Raw genomic sequence first — 17,133 nt, forward strand, 5'->3', positions numbered from 1 at the left:
ATCAGCCAATCGGATTGAACTTGAATCTGATTGGCTGATTCCATCAGCCAATCAGAATTTTCCTACTTTAATTCCTATCAGCCAATCAGAATTCGAGGGACGCCATCTTGGATGACGTCCCTTAAAGGAACCTTCATTCTGTTTTAGGACGTCGGAAGAAGAGGATGGATCCGCGCCGGAGGTCTTGAAGATGGAGCCGCTCGTCATCGGATGGAAGAACATAGAAGATGCCGCTTGGATGAAGATGTCTACCGGTCCGGATCTCCTCTTCTGCCCGGATAGGATGAAGACTTCTGCCCGAAGATGGACTTCTTCAGCCGCCGCTTGGATCAAGACTTCAGCCGGAGGATGGACGTCTTCAGCCCCCGCTTGGGCTTGGATCAAGACATCGGAGCCTGGACCGATCGGTGATACCCGGTGTGGTGAAGATAAAGTAGGAAGATCTTCAGGGGCTTAGTGTTAGGATTATTTAAGGGGGGTTTGGGTTAGATTAGGGGTATGTGGGTGGTGGGTTGTAATGTTGGGGGGGGTATTGTATGGTTTTTTTTCCAGGCAAAAGAGCTGAATTCTTTGGGGCATGCCCCGCAAAAGGCCCTTTTAAGGGCTGGTAAGGTAAAAGAGCTTTTCTATTTTAATTTTAGAATAGGGTAGGGCATTTTTTATTTTGGGGGGCTTTGTTATTTTATTAGGGGGCTTAGAGTAGGTGTAATTAGTTTAAAATTGTTGTAATATTTTTCTATTGTTTGTAAATATTTTTTTATTTTTTGTAACTTAGTTCCTTTTTTTATTTTTTGTACTTTAGTTTATTTAATTGTATTTATTTGTAGGTATTGTATTTAATTAATGTATTGATAGTGTAGTGTTAGGTTTAATTGTAGATAATTGTAGGTATTTTATTGAATTAATTTATTGGTAGTGTAGTATTAGGTTTAATTGTAACTTAGGTTAGGATTTATTTTACAGGTAATTTAGTAATTATTTTAACTAGGTAGCTATTAAATAGTTATTAACTATTTAATAGCTATTGTACCTGGTTAAAATAAATACAAAGTTGCCTGTAAAATAAATATTAATCCTAAAATAGCTACAATATAATTATAATTTATATTGTAGCTATATTAGGATTTATTTTACAGGTAAGTATTTAGCTTTAAATAGGAATAATTTATTTAATAAGAGTTAATTTATTTCATTAGAATAAAATTATATTTAACTTAGGGGGGGTGTTAGGGTTAGGGTTAGCTTTAGGGGTTAATACATTTATTAGAGTAGCGGTGAGGTCCGGTCGGCAGATTAGGGGTTAATACTTGAAATTAGGTGTCGGTGATGTTAGGGAGGGCAGATTAGGGGTTAATACTATTTATTATAGGGTTATTGAGGTGAGAGTGAGGCGGATTAGGGGTTAATAACTTTATTATAGTAGCGGCGAGGTCCGGTCAGCAGATTAGGGGTTAATAAGTGTAGGTAGGTGTTGGCGACGTTGAGGGGGGAAGATTAGGGGTTAATAAATATAATATAGGGGTCGGCGGTGTTAGGGGCAGCAGATTAGGGGTACATAGGGATAACGTAGGTGGCGACGGTGTACGGAGCGGCAGATTAGGGGTTAATAATAATATGCAGGGGTCAGCAATAGCGGGAGCAGCAGATTAGGGGTTAATAAGTGTAAGGTTAGGGGTGTTTAGACTCGGGGTACATGTTATGGTGTTAGGTGCAGACATAGGAAGTGTTTTCCCATAGGAAACAATGGGGCTGAACGCTGCTTTTTTGCAGGTGTTAGGTTTTTGTTTCAGCTCAAACTGCCCCATTGTTTCCTATGGGGGAATCGTGCACGAGCACGTTTTTGAAGCTGGCTGCGTCCGTAAGCACCGCTGGTATTTAGAGTTGCAGTGGCAGTAAATTATGCTATACGCTCCCTTTTTGGAGCCTAACGCAGCTCTTCTGTGAACTCTAAATACCAGCGGAAAAAAGCCAGCGTTAGCTACGCGAGTCGTTACCGACAAAACTCTAAATCTAGCCGATAGTTACTTCTATGATCTAATTTGCTTCATTCTCTTGGTATCCTTTAGTTGAAGGAGCAGTAATGCACTACTGGGAGCTAGCTGAAAGCCAATGACAAGAGGCATATATGTGCAACCACCGATCAACAGCTTCTTAGCCTACCTAGGTATGCTTTTCAACAAAGAATACAAAGAAAATCAAACAAATTAGATAATAGAAATACACTGGGAATATATTTAAAATTGCATGCTCTGTCTGAACAATAAAACAAAAAACAATTGGGTTTAATGTCTCTTTAAAGCTTGGTCTCAGTAGATGCCTTTATTTTGCATCACATGGAGACAAGAACAGTTTAATGAAACCTATTGCACCTCACATCTCATTTTGCCTGGCCAAGATTAATAAACTATTTTAGTGAATTTGAAGAAATGATATTTTAGTTTTTAGAAGGTTAACAGTTTGAATTTCATCAGCTTTTGTCAGCTTCTCGTGTCTCACCAGTGCTTATGCAATTCCCTGGCATCTGCTTCTATACATAAAAATAGAGAGATGTGGGAGCTTTAGATGCACAAAATAATGGATGAGACTGGAAATACTTGCACAGTAACTCATACCATGAAACTGCAGTTGTTTATTATACATTTCTCTTTCAGTGTTATCTTCCAATGATTATTTATGAAGGTTGAGTTCTGACCTTTTATTTTATATGCTTATAGAGGCATTGAGAGCTGGAGAACAAACTAACCTTGAAAATGATTAATTACATATAGGTTTTGTAAATCAGCCAGTTTTAGATAAGACAAAAAAATAGATTACAGAAAATATTAGAAAGTGTCACAAGGAGTTTATGACATGTTGGTAAGGAAAGTATTATATCCTAATATTACAATATCATCACATTTATAGCTTCTCTTTAAAAGGAAATTAAACCCAAATTTTTTCTTTCATGATTCAGATGGAGAATACCATTTTAAACAACTTTCTAATTTACTTCTATTATCTAATTTGCTTCATTCTCTTGATATTCTTTCCTGAAAAGCATATCTAGATAGGCTCAGAAGCTTCTGATTGGTGGCTGCACATAGATACCTCATGTGATTGGCTCACCCATGTGTATTGCTATTTCTTTAACAAAAGATATCTAAAGAAGGAAGCAAATTAGATGATAGAAGTAAATAGGAATGTTGTTTAAAATTGTATTCTCTACTTGAATCATGAAATAATTTTTTAGTGTTTAATGTCCCTTTAAGCCATGGCTAATATACTGGACACACAACTGGAATATATGGGCTGTAACATACGTATTGCATGAAAATCTACTTAAATGTTCATATTGTTATATTTTAAACTCAACAGTTGGGGTTGTGTGAGGCCTGTTATAGAATTAACTATTCTTTTATTCTTATTCAGTTTTGACAATGAATTATATTTAAAAGCTTGTCTCTGATATATTTTATATTCTCATGCTATTCTAACAATGAATAAAGGATGATAAGATGTAAATTGCCATATAAAACTGTGTTTCAAAGGATGTTACTGAATCTAGCCAAATGAGTTGCTTTATCATTGGACGTATAGTCCAATGGTTTCCTGTCTGAGAAACAATAAGATAAACTAACTGCCCTTAGATCAAAAGTGACTGAAACTTAAATCTTTACAGGGAAAATTACAGATACAATTGCTAACACAGATATGGTATAATATATTTTCGAATATTTAAATTATTTGAAATCTATAGACAAAATTCTAGTGAGAAAAATAGGCTATGTTTTAGGAAAAATAATATGACTTGAAAGATTTTATAAATTCAGAAATACTTCTACATAGACCAAAATTAATTCAGAACTGTAAAGTTGGTTTAAATTGAGCAGAAGTGTATCATATTTATTTATATGCTCCCCAAAATCTACTTTTCTGTTTTATGTGTGAGATACAAAATATAAGCAGACTAATGCTTAGAACAATTTCTATTTTATTTACCACCAATTTTTTTGAAAGATATTTGACAGCACTAAATGACATTTCAGCGAAGAAACATTCCCTAGTGTATTTTATTTGCATATTTTTGCTTGTACCACGTGTATCTGAGTCAGGGATAGGCAAGGTGTCCATACATGGACACTGGTGTCCGTGACTAGCCCTTGCAGTGTCCGCCACAACCTTAGTATATCTTTTCTTTCTGATAAAATAATAGGAATACAAAAATTTCTAGTGTGAATAAAATTAGTGGCTTGTCAAGAGACTGCTAGCGATATTGGGTGATAAGTTATGGAATAAATAAAGCCTGAGTGAAATACTGGATGTGTATCTACATCTGTATAATAACACCCAGCTCAATACAAAGACACAGTAGTGACACTGGCACATGCGTATAGCCAGAGGAGGGCTGGTTATAGAATCAGTGGTATCTGCATCAGTATAATAACACCCATCACTATATAATGACACAGTAGTGACACTGGCACATGCGTATAGCCAGACAAGGGTTGGTTATAGAATCAGTGGTATCTGCATCTGTATAATAACACCCAGCTCTATACAAAGACACAGTAGTGACATTGGCACATGTGTATAGCCAGACAAGGGCTGGTTATGGGGGTCAGTGGTATCTGCATCAGTATAATAACACCCAGAGCTATATAATGACACAGTAATGACACTGGCTCATGCGTATAGCCAGAGGAGGGCTGGTTATAGGATCAGTGGTATCTGCATCAGTATAATAACACCAAGCACTATAAAATAATGTTTTTAATTTCAAATGTACCTTGGTGTCCTTCACTAAGGTCTGTACTTTGGAAAATGTCCACCACAGCCTTTGTCTGTGCCTATCCCTGATCTGAGTCAATGTTTGTACAAGGGAAAATTAATAATTTCTATTCACTTTAAAATGAGCTAATATTAACATTTTCCAATGTTTATTGCACAAATTATCATTAAATAAATGTATGTTAAATTATGAAATTAACTTGTGCTTTGGATGGCAGAAAATGATATAATATTAGAAAGTATTACACTGCGCCCACCCGGCTACTTTACAATACCACCAGGCTGGGAACATTGTTTGTGGAGAGCACTGTATGTATGTACACGATCAGCCACAAGATTAAAACTACCTGCCTAATATCATTTAGGTCCCCCTCGTGCTGACAAAACAGCTCTGATGCGCAGTGGCGTCACTAGGGTTGGTGTCACCCGGTGCGGTAAGTTATGGTGTCACCCCCCCCCCCAGAAAGCAGACACACACAAAAACACAGGCACACACACATACAAACACCCAGACACACTTAAAAACATACTCAGATGCACACACAAACACTCGGAAACACACTCAGACACACACACACAAAAACTCAGACACACACTTACAAAATATGTAAACTGCACTGCATTCATTATGAAGCTCATGCCTAGAGCTGCTCCCTGGCTCAGCAGAGCATCAAATGAAAGATAAACAGAGCACTATAAAAATAAATCACTAAAGAAAAGGTTTAGGCACAAACTATGAAAATTCTTCTCTCTGACTCTGTTCCAAGTCTGTCAGTGCACAGCCCGGGCCGCGTGCCTACCGCTTCTTATGGCCAATCACCTCTGCACTCTGCCCACCCCCATACCCCCGCCCGCCCTCCTACCTGTTCAGTGTGCACTTAGTGTACCGTAACCGTAATGGTCTGGTGGGCATCATACTTGGCTCCTTCACTTTAAAGACAGTGTCAAACAGTCATGCGGTCAGGTGCCAGGCATCCCCTCATGATTTGCCAGTTCCCGTTTAGAGAGACAGCACAGCAGTGAGTGACTCCACTGCTCCACATGTCACTGAGCAGTGAGCACAGATAGGCAGGCAGGTTTAGGCTAGCAGCGCAACTTTGCAAGCCCCACGGCATGCCCACAACATTCATAGCGAAATTGGACAGGGGAGAAGCAAAGTACAAACAAGCAAAAGCAGCCGGGAAAACTATTTGTTGAAATTGCAGCACTGGCTCAAGGGGCAAAAAAATTGTGTGTCTACAACTTCCCCAGTCCCACCAATGTTCACAAATGCCAGCCCCTCTAATAAAAAAAAAAATCTATGCATCTCAACATTGTATTTCTTTGAATTTCAATAAAATTAAAAAAAAAAAAAAAAAAAAAAAAAAAATTTTTTTTTTTTTTTTTTTTTTGGTGTCACCCCCTGGAGGGTGTCACCCGGGTGCGGCCCGCCCCCCCCCGCCCCCCCCTTGTGACGCCACTGCTGATGCGTCAAGGCATTGGCTCTACAAGACCTTTAAATGTGTCCTGTGGTATCTGGCGCCAAGACATTAGCAGCAGATACTTTAAGCTGTGAGGTGGGGCCTCCATGGATTGGATTTTTGTTCCAGCACATCCCACAGATGCTTAATTAGATTGTGATCTGGGGGAATTTAGAGCCCAAGGAAACACCTTGAAATCTTTGTCATGTTGCTCGAATGTTCCTCAAATTATTCCTGAACAAAATTTTGCAGTGTGCTAGGGTGCATTATCCTGCTGAAAGAGGCCACTGCCATTAGGGAGCACCATTGCAATGAAGGGGTGTATGTGGTCTGCAACAATCTCTAGGTAGATAATACATGTCAAAGTAACATCCACATGATCCCAGGACCCAAGGTTTCCCAGCAGAACATTGCCCAGAGCATAACACTGCCTCAGCCAGCCTGCCTTCTTCCCATAGTGCATCCTGCTGCCATCTCTTCCCCAGGTAAACAACACACACGCACCCAGTTTTCATCTAAATGAAAACAATATTCATCAGACCAGGCAACCTTCTTTCATTGCTCCATGGTCCAGTTCTGATGCTCATGACCCTATTGAAGGCACTATTGGTGGTGAACAGGGGTCATCATGGGTACTTTGACCGGTCTGAAAACTGTGATGCATTGTGTGTTCTGACACCTTCATATCTTGGCCAGCATTATTTTTTTTCACCACTTTCAGCTACAGAAGCTCTTCTGTGTGATCGTACCAGGCAGGCTAACCTTCAGTCCCCACGTGCATCAATGAGCTTTGGGCCCCCATGACCCCGATGCTGGTTCACTGGTTGTCCTTCCTTGCACCACTTTTGGTAGGTACTAAACACTGCATACCAGGAACATCCCACAAGACTCTGACCCAGTTGTCTAGCCATCACTATTTGGCCCTTGTCAAAGTCACTCAGATCTTTTAGCTTGCCCATTTTTCCTTCTTCCAACACATGAAATTCAAGAACTGATTGTTTATTTGCTACCTAATATATCCAACCCCTTGATAGGTGCCATTGTGACAATATAATCAATGTTATTCACTTCACCTGTCAGTGGTTTTAATGTTGTAGCTGATCAGTGTATAATCAAGACTTTCCACTGCACTCCCATTAATGCTATGTTAGTTGTTAGCAGATCTTGTTTGTATGTCTTTGACAAAGCACCCATGAGCGGACTGAAATGATAGGATTGGATTATAAAATAAATTAATGTTTCTAGAGATCATTTTATCATTTTTACCAGAGTGCGATGTGCATATTTTATAATTATTTTTATATATATATATATATATATATATATATATATATATATAAAAAAATATCTATAGATAGATAGAATGGTAGATAGATAAATAGATAGATAGACAGACATACTGACAAAATATTAAAATGTTAAATTTAAATGTTACAGTGAAACGTACGTTGGAACTTCACAGCCACGCCCTTACGATCAGTCACTAGGACAGGTATTAAGTGTATCACTACCCCGGCGATTGTGAGCATAGCCATACAGCACGCCATCCGCCTCCATCCAAGAAGGGTGTTGTGATCTCACTTTCACTTTACTTTGTATGTGGCCAGATACTCGAGTGACTTTATGTAAGAGGGTTCATTTGTGGCTTTTTTGTTCTTTTTATATATTTTTTAAAATAAATATTAGTTACCTAAAGCAGGGGCCTGCGATTGGTGTTATACTGGGTACCTGGCAGTATAAAACCAGGTGTGCGTCTACTCCAGAGCCTGGGTGACTCTGAAAAGTTTAAGTAACCCCTTGGCGGGATGACCTGTGTGATATCACCATTTGTCTAAAAGTTATTACACTATATTTTCTTGTTTTTGTATCATTCGAGGCAAGAAACCACTTGAATCACCCTAATTGAAGAATATCCCATGGATTATATATATCCTTATACTTTGTAATTTTTTTGTATTGCTTTGTTTTTCACTTTTTATCTCACCATTATTATTGCACCAAGTGAATTTTGTGCTTATTTGTTTATAAATGTTAACATTACAATGATTTGTTTCAGTAAAAACAATGTGCATAAATAAACTTACTGTTCTCCTGGGTCAATGTCTCTAAGCCCAATGTAGACAATATCCTTTGCAGACAGACATGGTTTCACCCATGAGAATCCTGGAATATCCGGCATCTGAGATAAAGTGAAATTCAATATTTGATATGTAGGACTTCTAACAGCTAATTGAGACAAACTATTAAAAGACCAGTAAATACAATAGATTTGCATAATCAACAAATGCATGATAAAAAGACAATAGTACTTAGTCTGTACTTCAAATGAGTAGAAGATGTTTTTACTGACAACTGTCAAAGTTATGTCTATTTCAACTCCCCCTGTATCATGTGACACATATCAGCCAATCACAAATGCATATATGTATAGTCTGTGAATTCTTGCACATGCTCAGTAGGAGCTGGGGATTAAAAAAGTGTAAATATAAAACCACTGTGCACATTTTGTTAATGGAAGTAAATTGGAAATTTGTTTAAAATTGCATGCTCTATCCGAATCATGAATGTTTAATTTTAACTTGAGAGTCCCTTTAAACACTAAGCATGACTGCATCTACACATTTCTAAAATAAGTGTAAAACACAAAATTTAGTTCTTCACATTCTTAGAATTTATTAATTATATAGTATACTTTTAGTCTGCAACTTAAACTACAATGACATGAATTTTATATGTATGGCTTTATTCTAACTATGATTTCTGCATCAAGTAGTAGACTATATTTATGTTAAAAATATATCATCATAAGATACTATAGGAATGCAAAGAAATTAAGAAAAAAGGAAATAAAATAATATTACAGAAGATAAGTGAGACAGAAAGAAAAAGGAAAATGGAAGAAATAGAAAATATACTTAAAAATAATACAAAACTGTGCTACTCCTTTTAATATGACATTTTCTTATAATGAATATAAAAAGAATTAAAGATCAGACAACAAAGTAATAAAAAATATTCAAAGAAACGGTAATAAAGTTGGTGGTTCTACAGACTAGAATCTAGAGATGTGGAGTCGTTTTCGTACAAATGAACATTCGTGACAAAAATCTGATTTTTGTTTTAACAAAATGAATAGCAGAATGACTAACACTAATGAAAATGAAAGAAAATGAAAAAATACTGACGAAAATCATCAGTATTCATTTGTTTTCCTTTATATTTTTAAGGGGTTAATTATTACTTTTTCACCTGTAGCTTTGAAATATTTACATTTGTTTTAACAAAAACAAATGTAAATGTTTAACAAAAATTCAGTATTATTTTCGTTTTGAGCTAAACAAATACCAAATAGTACAGCCACTAAATATTTGGGGAAACAAATTTTGTCCAAAACAAAATTTTCTTTACTGGACATCTCTAGACTAGAATCCTGTATAGCCCAATACTTTTTGTTTAAGATACAAATTAATCTGGAGTTGCTATTAAAGCTATTATTGCTACAAACGTCTTAGGTCCCAATTTATTATTATTATTATTATTGGACAAGGTTCACTACCGCAAAGCTGTCCGCCTGTCCTCGCTATGAGTGGGTAGCATATGTTGTCCGCATTTAACATTGCACAATACCATCCCCTGTGTGCGTGCAGCCAAATGCGTGCAAGCAGGGGCTGTCAAATATCCCACTAAATAGAAGTGGTCTTGAAACTGCTGCTACTTAAAGGGATACTAAACCCAAATGTTTTTTTTAATGATTCAGATAGAGAATGCATTTTTAAGCAACTTTCTAATTTACCCCCACTATAAATTTTTCTTTGTTCTCTTGCTATTTTTATTTAAAAAGCAGGAATTTAAAGCTTAGGAGCAAGCCTATTTTAGGTTCAGCTCCCTAGATAGTGCTTGCTTATTGGTGGCTACATTCAGCCAACCAATAAGCAAGCATAACCCAGGTTCTCAGCCAAAAATGGACCGGCTCTTAAGCTTTACATTCCTGCTTTTTAAGTAAAGATAGCAAGAGAATGAAGAAAATTTGATAATAGGAGTACATTAGAAAGTTGCTTAAAATTGTATTCTGTATCTGAACCATTAAAGAAAAAAATTGGGTTTAGTGTCCCTTTAACTTGTGTTTTAGGCTTATTTGTGCAAGCCTGCAATGCTGGGGCCCCAAAGCTGCTTTCACAGCTTGATAAATAAGGCCCTTAGACTTTATTATCCCTAGATTATTATGAAACAGACCTTTCCCTGCAATTTCTAAATATTTTAAAGGGCTATCAACCAGTGCTCCTTTAGTAAAATCAAATATGTTAAATAAAATAAACATAAAAATAATTAGATTGTGTTACAAAAACAGCGAACAAGTGACTTCTCTTAATTAGCAATTAGAATTTTTTATTTTAGCCACTACCCTGAGGGAGATAAGAGAGAAGACATCTTTTGAACTGAAGTGCATTCTGCTTTTTCTGAGCATGAGCAATACAGACTTACTGTTTCTTTTGCATTTACTAAACACTAATGGCTAGATTCAGAGTGCAGAGCTAACAGTTACACGGGAGCGAAAAGGGGTTTATCGCTGGTGTTTACGTGCGTCAGGTTTTCTGCTTGTATTATAAATTGAAAGTAAACGCAATTGCTTGAGCACAATTAAAGTTACGCTCGTCGGGAGAGTGCACATTATTGTAAGTTCAGCTTTTCACACTGCTCAGGTTAGCGAACAAGTGGTAACAAGTGGTAACAGTTTACTTTCAACTTGTAATATGAGTGCAACCCAACAAGCGCAAAAAGCTTACTTCTAGCGCAGTTAACGCACCACTTGCAATTTAGCACAAAGCCAGATCAAATTACTCTAGAAGATGAATGACATCAAGCTAGATAAGCCTTTCTGTAGAGACCCCAGCCCCCTTTTAGGGCTGTCACAGGAAGTAATTGACACTGCACAAATAAAGTTAAAAGAAATAAAAGGTAAAATTCTTATGAAATGGTGAGTAATACATATTGTAATTATTTTGTATTACGTATAACCCACTGCTTAGTTGGGGTTTTTCAACAATTCTATTTTAAATCAGTATGGAAATAAATAGTTATGGGATGTGAGCATTCATTTATCTTAATTGTTTTGCCTTGCAAACAGGATTATCTTCTTTATAAGGATGAATTGTGATACTTTCTACTTTACTTATCAGTTCTCAGATGAATAATATTCCAGTCTTCAGAGTAATTCTCAAAATAATGTGCCTGACAAAACTTCTTAATAGTGTTTTGTTTTTTGTTACGAGGAGTCGGGTTGAAAAATGGGGAACTATATTTCCTATTTCAGATATGTTGGCAACAATAAATCCCAGATAGGTATATGATGCTCAAAAATGCAAAAAAAACAACTAATTTGTAATTCTATTTATGTAAATATATTTTATTGTTATTAAGAGTCATTATATATATATATATATATATATATATATATATATATATATATATAGTTGTTTATATTGAACTCATGATGACAAATGAATAACAAAGTGTACTTTTACCTCATATGTATGTACTTTACCTTGTTTTTGAGTTCCTTTATAAGGAAAGAGACTGGTTGTCCATGTAGGTTGCCACTGGGTGATGTCAGGGGAGTGTTGATATCTGCGTGGGCATCCACCCAAACTACACATAGATCAGGGTGAACCCTTGCATGTCCTGCAATTGTCCCAACTGCCAAGCTGTATCAGCACAAACAAAAGATTCGGGTAAACACAGAGTATGTCACAACATCTTTGCAAATAGTCTAATTCTAGCCCTGGATTAAAACATCACCAGTCAAGTATAAAATGTATTCCAAGTTAAGTCATAAAATCAGAATGTATTAATTCTGCTGGATAACTAAGCTTTGCATTGGTAATACAAATCACATGACATAATATATTTGGAATAAAAACAGGATTATATAGCATCATAGTAAAATCTAATTTGAAAAACTATGAAAGATAAATTTTTACTTTTATGTACCTGAATCTTTTCTGCTAAAACCAATCTTACATTAAAGGACCAGTAAATAAAGCACATTTGCATAATCAACAAATGCATGATACAAAAACAATGCAGTAGCACTTAGTCTGAACTTTAAATGAGAGGTAGATTTTATTTCTGACAAATTTCAACATTATGTCTTTTTTCACTCCCCCTGTATCATGTGACAGCCATCAGCCAATCACAAATGCAAGTACGTATATTCTGGGAATTCTTGCACATGCTCAGTAGGAGCTGGTGACTCAAACTGTGTAAATATAAAAAGATTGTGCACATTATGTTAATGGAGGTAAATTGGAAAGTTGTTTAAAATGGCATGCTCTATCTAAATCATAAAAGCTTAATTTTGACTTGTGTCCCTTTAAGAGTGCTCATATTAACCCCTTATGGTCTTTCTTTTAGGATTGTGTTATTGCCACCAGCAGCAAGACTGTGCTATTTCCAATGACCAGCAGATTATAAAGAAGAAAACCCTTAACGGGCAGCGACGTACATTCTATTCCTCATACACAGCTGTTTCTGTTTCAGTTAATGATTGTGTTTCAACTTATTGTTAAATTGATAATCATTAGCACCTTTTTGGTATAATTGTTCAATCATGCACCTGACTATATACCTACAAGACCCCTGACTTTGTGTAAGTGTACCAAGAAGAATTGATGCTGTTTTGAAGGCAAAGGTTGGTCACACCAAAAATTGATTTGATTTAGATTTTTCTTCTATTCGCTCACTTTGCATTTTGTTAATTGACAAAAATAAACAATTAACATTTCTAATTTTTTTTAATCTCGTTATCAAAACTCAAGTGGAATTACAGGAGAGAAAGTATTGCAAAACACAACACAATATCAGTAAGATTATAGTACAAAAAGAAGAAATAATGTTGCAGATTTCATTACAAAATCATACAATAGATAGTAATTAACTTTAACTTAAAGTGAATGTAAACTTTTTAGCAATTAGTGCCCGGTTTTTAAAAAATACTATTATAAACAGAGGCACTTTCATTGATGAATGTTTACATTGCACCGTATTTGTAGAAATACTTACTTTTTACTTCTCCAAAGCCGGATCACCGATCCCCCGCCTCAGTCCCTCTGTACTTACGTCAGAAATTACAAAACCGGCTTCCTCCAATCTTGCCTTCCCCCCCAGAGCGTCCATCTTGTGATGCCCTGCTGTGATTGGAGGAAGCCGGTTTTGTCATTGCTGTGTTAGTACAGAAGGAAGAAGCAGGCGGGGGATCGGCGATCCTGCTTTGGAGAAGTAAAAGGTAAGTATTTCTACAAATACGATGCAATGTAAACTTTCATCAATGAAAGTGCCCCTGTTTTTCTAATACTATTTTTTAAAAACGGGCACTAATTGCTGAAAGTTTACATTCACTTTAAAAATGAAGAAAGGTGGCTCAATCCTCAAGTGGAATTACAAAAGAAAACTAATACAGAATACAATATCAAAGTGAGGACAGTGCAAAAGAAAAACGATTCTGCAGATGCCATCTCAAAAGTATACAATGGTTTAGTTTCCTCTTGAGAATGTTTGCATTTTCTAACTATAATATAACTAGTTCTTATGTTAAAATGACATAATACTTATATGATAAATCACTTGATTCGCGATTCAGTATAACTGTAAAAATCTCATGTAAAAAAGAGAGATATTTTACCTCAAAATGTCTTCATCTCTAAATAATAAATGCTCAGTGAACAGTTATCCTTCAGCTACAGTCAAGCTTCAGGTTGAACCCCCCCCCCAAAAAAAAAAACCCACCCACAATAGCCAATCAGCATCAGAGTTGCTAAGTTAATTCTTAGCTTTACTGTGATCTTGTGAGATTTCATAATAAACTTCCTTAAACCGAGGAGTTTCATAATAAACTTCCTTAAACTAAGGAGGGATATAACATAAATGTGCCTGCACATGCCAGATGCAGGCTCGCTTGCAGGTCCCTGGGCTAGCATCCTGTTTGGCTGCTGGAAATCCCTTTACAATGGGATGTGGCCACTGAGGAAGTTTTGAGGTAAAATATCTTCCTTTTTTACATAGAAATTTTCAGGGGATATTTTCTAGTCAGCATTTTACAGCTATACTGCATCACTTTCAAGTGCTTCAATATTGTTATCATGTCCTTTTAATTTCAAATCAGTATAATAAATAAACCATTCAGAATGGGCTATTGAAATGCCATATGACTATGTTCATAAAAAGTTTAAAACATAAATACCTGTGATCACCACCAAGCACAAGGCATGTTCTGCCACTCTTCTTCACTTCAGCCACCTCATTGGCCAGTTTTTCTGTAGCCTGACCAACAGTGCGCGGATTTTTCACATTTTGAAATACGGGATCCTGAGGAACTTCTGCAAACTCTAAATCACTATAGTCTCTAACATCATATTCTAATGGAAATAAAAACACAGTGAAGATTTTTATAATATTGCAAAACAAAATTATAAATATGCAGAAAAGACATTGAAGCTTCATTATTTTTTCTCCCCTTAAATGTGTTTCCAATGATCCATTTTGCTTGTTTTTACCTTTATTTTGTTATTTGAAATATCTGTTTTTGCCTGTTGTATCCCCACCTATATTGAAAATGTCAGTACTTAGGTACTGGTTATAGAAAAACGATGTAAACAAGATGGTTTAAATAAAATCACTCTCCAAGTGGGGGCTGGGACAAAGAGGTAATAAAATGTTCATTCTCATTGTTCTCTCTATTTATTGGTCCTTGAGTAAACAGTGGGAAATAAAAATAGGAGGACTTTGTAAATAATTAGATAGATAAAATAATGAGGTCTGCTCTCCCTACAAGCTTTGCCCATTTTATTGAAATGTGGTCTTAATTAGCAGAATTATCTATTTAATATACAAAATAATACCTAAATGAACAAATTCCCATACAATTTACACTCTTCAGCGGGTATATTAAGTCACTGGGAACACATTAAGGGAATAACAATTTTACAGTACCAACCTCCTTTAACTAAAATGGGGTAAAACCCCAACAGCTATGTGTATAATGATTTATTAATTCAACATGAGCACAACTGGTGCAATATAAATTATATGAAGCCATAATCCATTTTACAATAAAAACTAAATAATGTTTCCATTTTATGAAATCCAGGTAAAAAGCCTACAAAGACCCAAAATATGAAGCTTTTGATTTTAAACAGCCAAGTTTCACCAACCTCCTAGGCCTTATTTTTCTTTCATGATTCAGATAGAGAATACAATTCTTAGCAACTTTCAAATTTACATCTTTATTTTTTATTGTGTGGTATCCAATTTCTTATACAGCAAATTTTCCCTTGACACCTTTTTACCACTTCATTAATGGAAACTAATTTGTAGTTCTAACAAACTCTCCTGTCAAATGTAAATAAAGATATGCAGGGTATCACTTAAGCGGAATGAGGTTTTGAAGAAATGCATTAAATAAAGATTGCACAGGATTTGCTTATGGCTATCATGAGGTTAAATTAAATTAATACCTAAGCTTCTTTTCTATGTAGGGAAGAGATGATCAGCCTATTTATCGTTATTGCTGTCAACTCTGATGTCTTTTTAACTCTGTAACATATTAACGTTTTAGTTTTATAATAAAGAAGTATATAGTTTATAAGGCCTCTGTTTTTTTTCTTAATGGACCACTTAATACAGTAGAATTGAATAATTCACCCTATGCACAATACAATTCAATGCAATAGCACTTTTAATTTGAAATTGCATGCTATGGGGCTGAATTGTCAAGCTCCAAATGGAGTTTTATGCCACTGTTTCCGCGTGAGCCTTCAGGCTCGCCAGAATCAGTAGATATGAAGCCTAAGTCTAAAGACCGCTGCTCCATAACTTGTCCGCTGCCTCTGAGGCTGCGGTTTTCAATCCGCCCAATCCTATACGATCGGGCTGATTGACACCCCCTGCTAGCGGCCGATTTGCCGCGAATCTGCAGGGGGTGGCATTGCACAAGCAGTTCACCAGAACTGCTTGTGCAATGATAAATGCAGACAGCATATGCTGTCAGCATTTATCGATGTGCGGCGGACATGATACGCTACATCGGCCGCTTTATCTGAATCATGAAACTTTAATTTCGACTTTATGACCCTTTTAATTGACAATGCTGTCGACACACATAAAGATCAAACCCATTATTGTAAGGTAATTATTTTACAACCATCAATGAAGTTTAAAAAAACAAATATATATATATATATATATATATATATATATATATATATATATATACATATACATACATATATATATATATATATATATATATATAAATAAGATCTTAAGTTTGAGCTAAATAAACGTTTTAAAAACATTTAAAATTGTAATTCTGGTTAAAGAGCCTCTAGAATGTAATTCACTAAAAAATTTTATTTATGCAAAATAATGCAACATTTGCTAACAAAATTACATTTTAAAAAGCATTTTAAACATGTATTTAGTTTTTTGTTATTTGCAATGAAGTGCTTTATTGCTGATATAATGTGCACATATGAATTAAATTACTTTTATTTCATTTTAAAGTCTCCTTTTAGTTATGACACCTTTCAGAAAGACATCACATTTATAATGCAGTGTTAAGGTTATTGCATTTATTTACGGAGGAGTAAAGGGAGATAATAACTTCAATGAAGGAATTTCAAATTATGATTTTATATGTTCCACGTGTTTATGGCTATTTGTGTGAATTAGAAAACCACAATACTTCCTTTGAAGGGGTCGATTTATCAAGCTACGGCCGACAGCGGCGGACATATGCTGCCACTGCTCACATCTTGTGGCCTGCGCACAGCTAATCACGCACGGGCAGGAGCTTTCAATCTCTCCGGTTGGACAAGACTAGGGAGATTGAAATTAACTACCTAAGAGGTGG

The 17,133-nt window shown here is 35.8% G+C and overlaps 1 protein-coding gene across 1 annotated transcript in view; it reads right to left on the reverse strand.

Moving 5' to 3' along the window:
* ARG1 (arginase 1) overlaps positions 1-17,133 on the reverse strand; it is a 71,642-nt gene that overhangs the window by 23,687 nt on the left and 30,822 nt on the right. The window contains exons 3-5 of the mRNA XM_053710682.1: positions 14,464-14,638; positions 11,770-11,929; positions 8,312-8,406 (exon numbers count right to left, since the gene is read on the reverse strand). Of these exons, the coding sequence (XP_053566657.1) occupies positions 8,312-8,406; positions 11,770-11,929; positions 14,464-14,638 (430 nt within the window). The remainder of the gene's footprint in view (positions 1-8,311; positions 8,407-11,769; positions 11,930-14,463; positions 14,639-17,133) is intronic.

This window comes from Bombina bombina, chromosome 4 (assembly GCF_027579735.1).
Source record: "Bombina bombina isolate aBomBom1 chromosome 4, aBomBom1.pri, whole genome shotgun sequence".
NCBI classification, from domain to species: domain Eukaryota; kingdom Metazoa; phylum Chordata; class Amphibia; order Anura; family Bombinatoridae; genus Bombina; species Bombina bombina.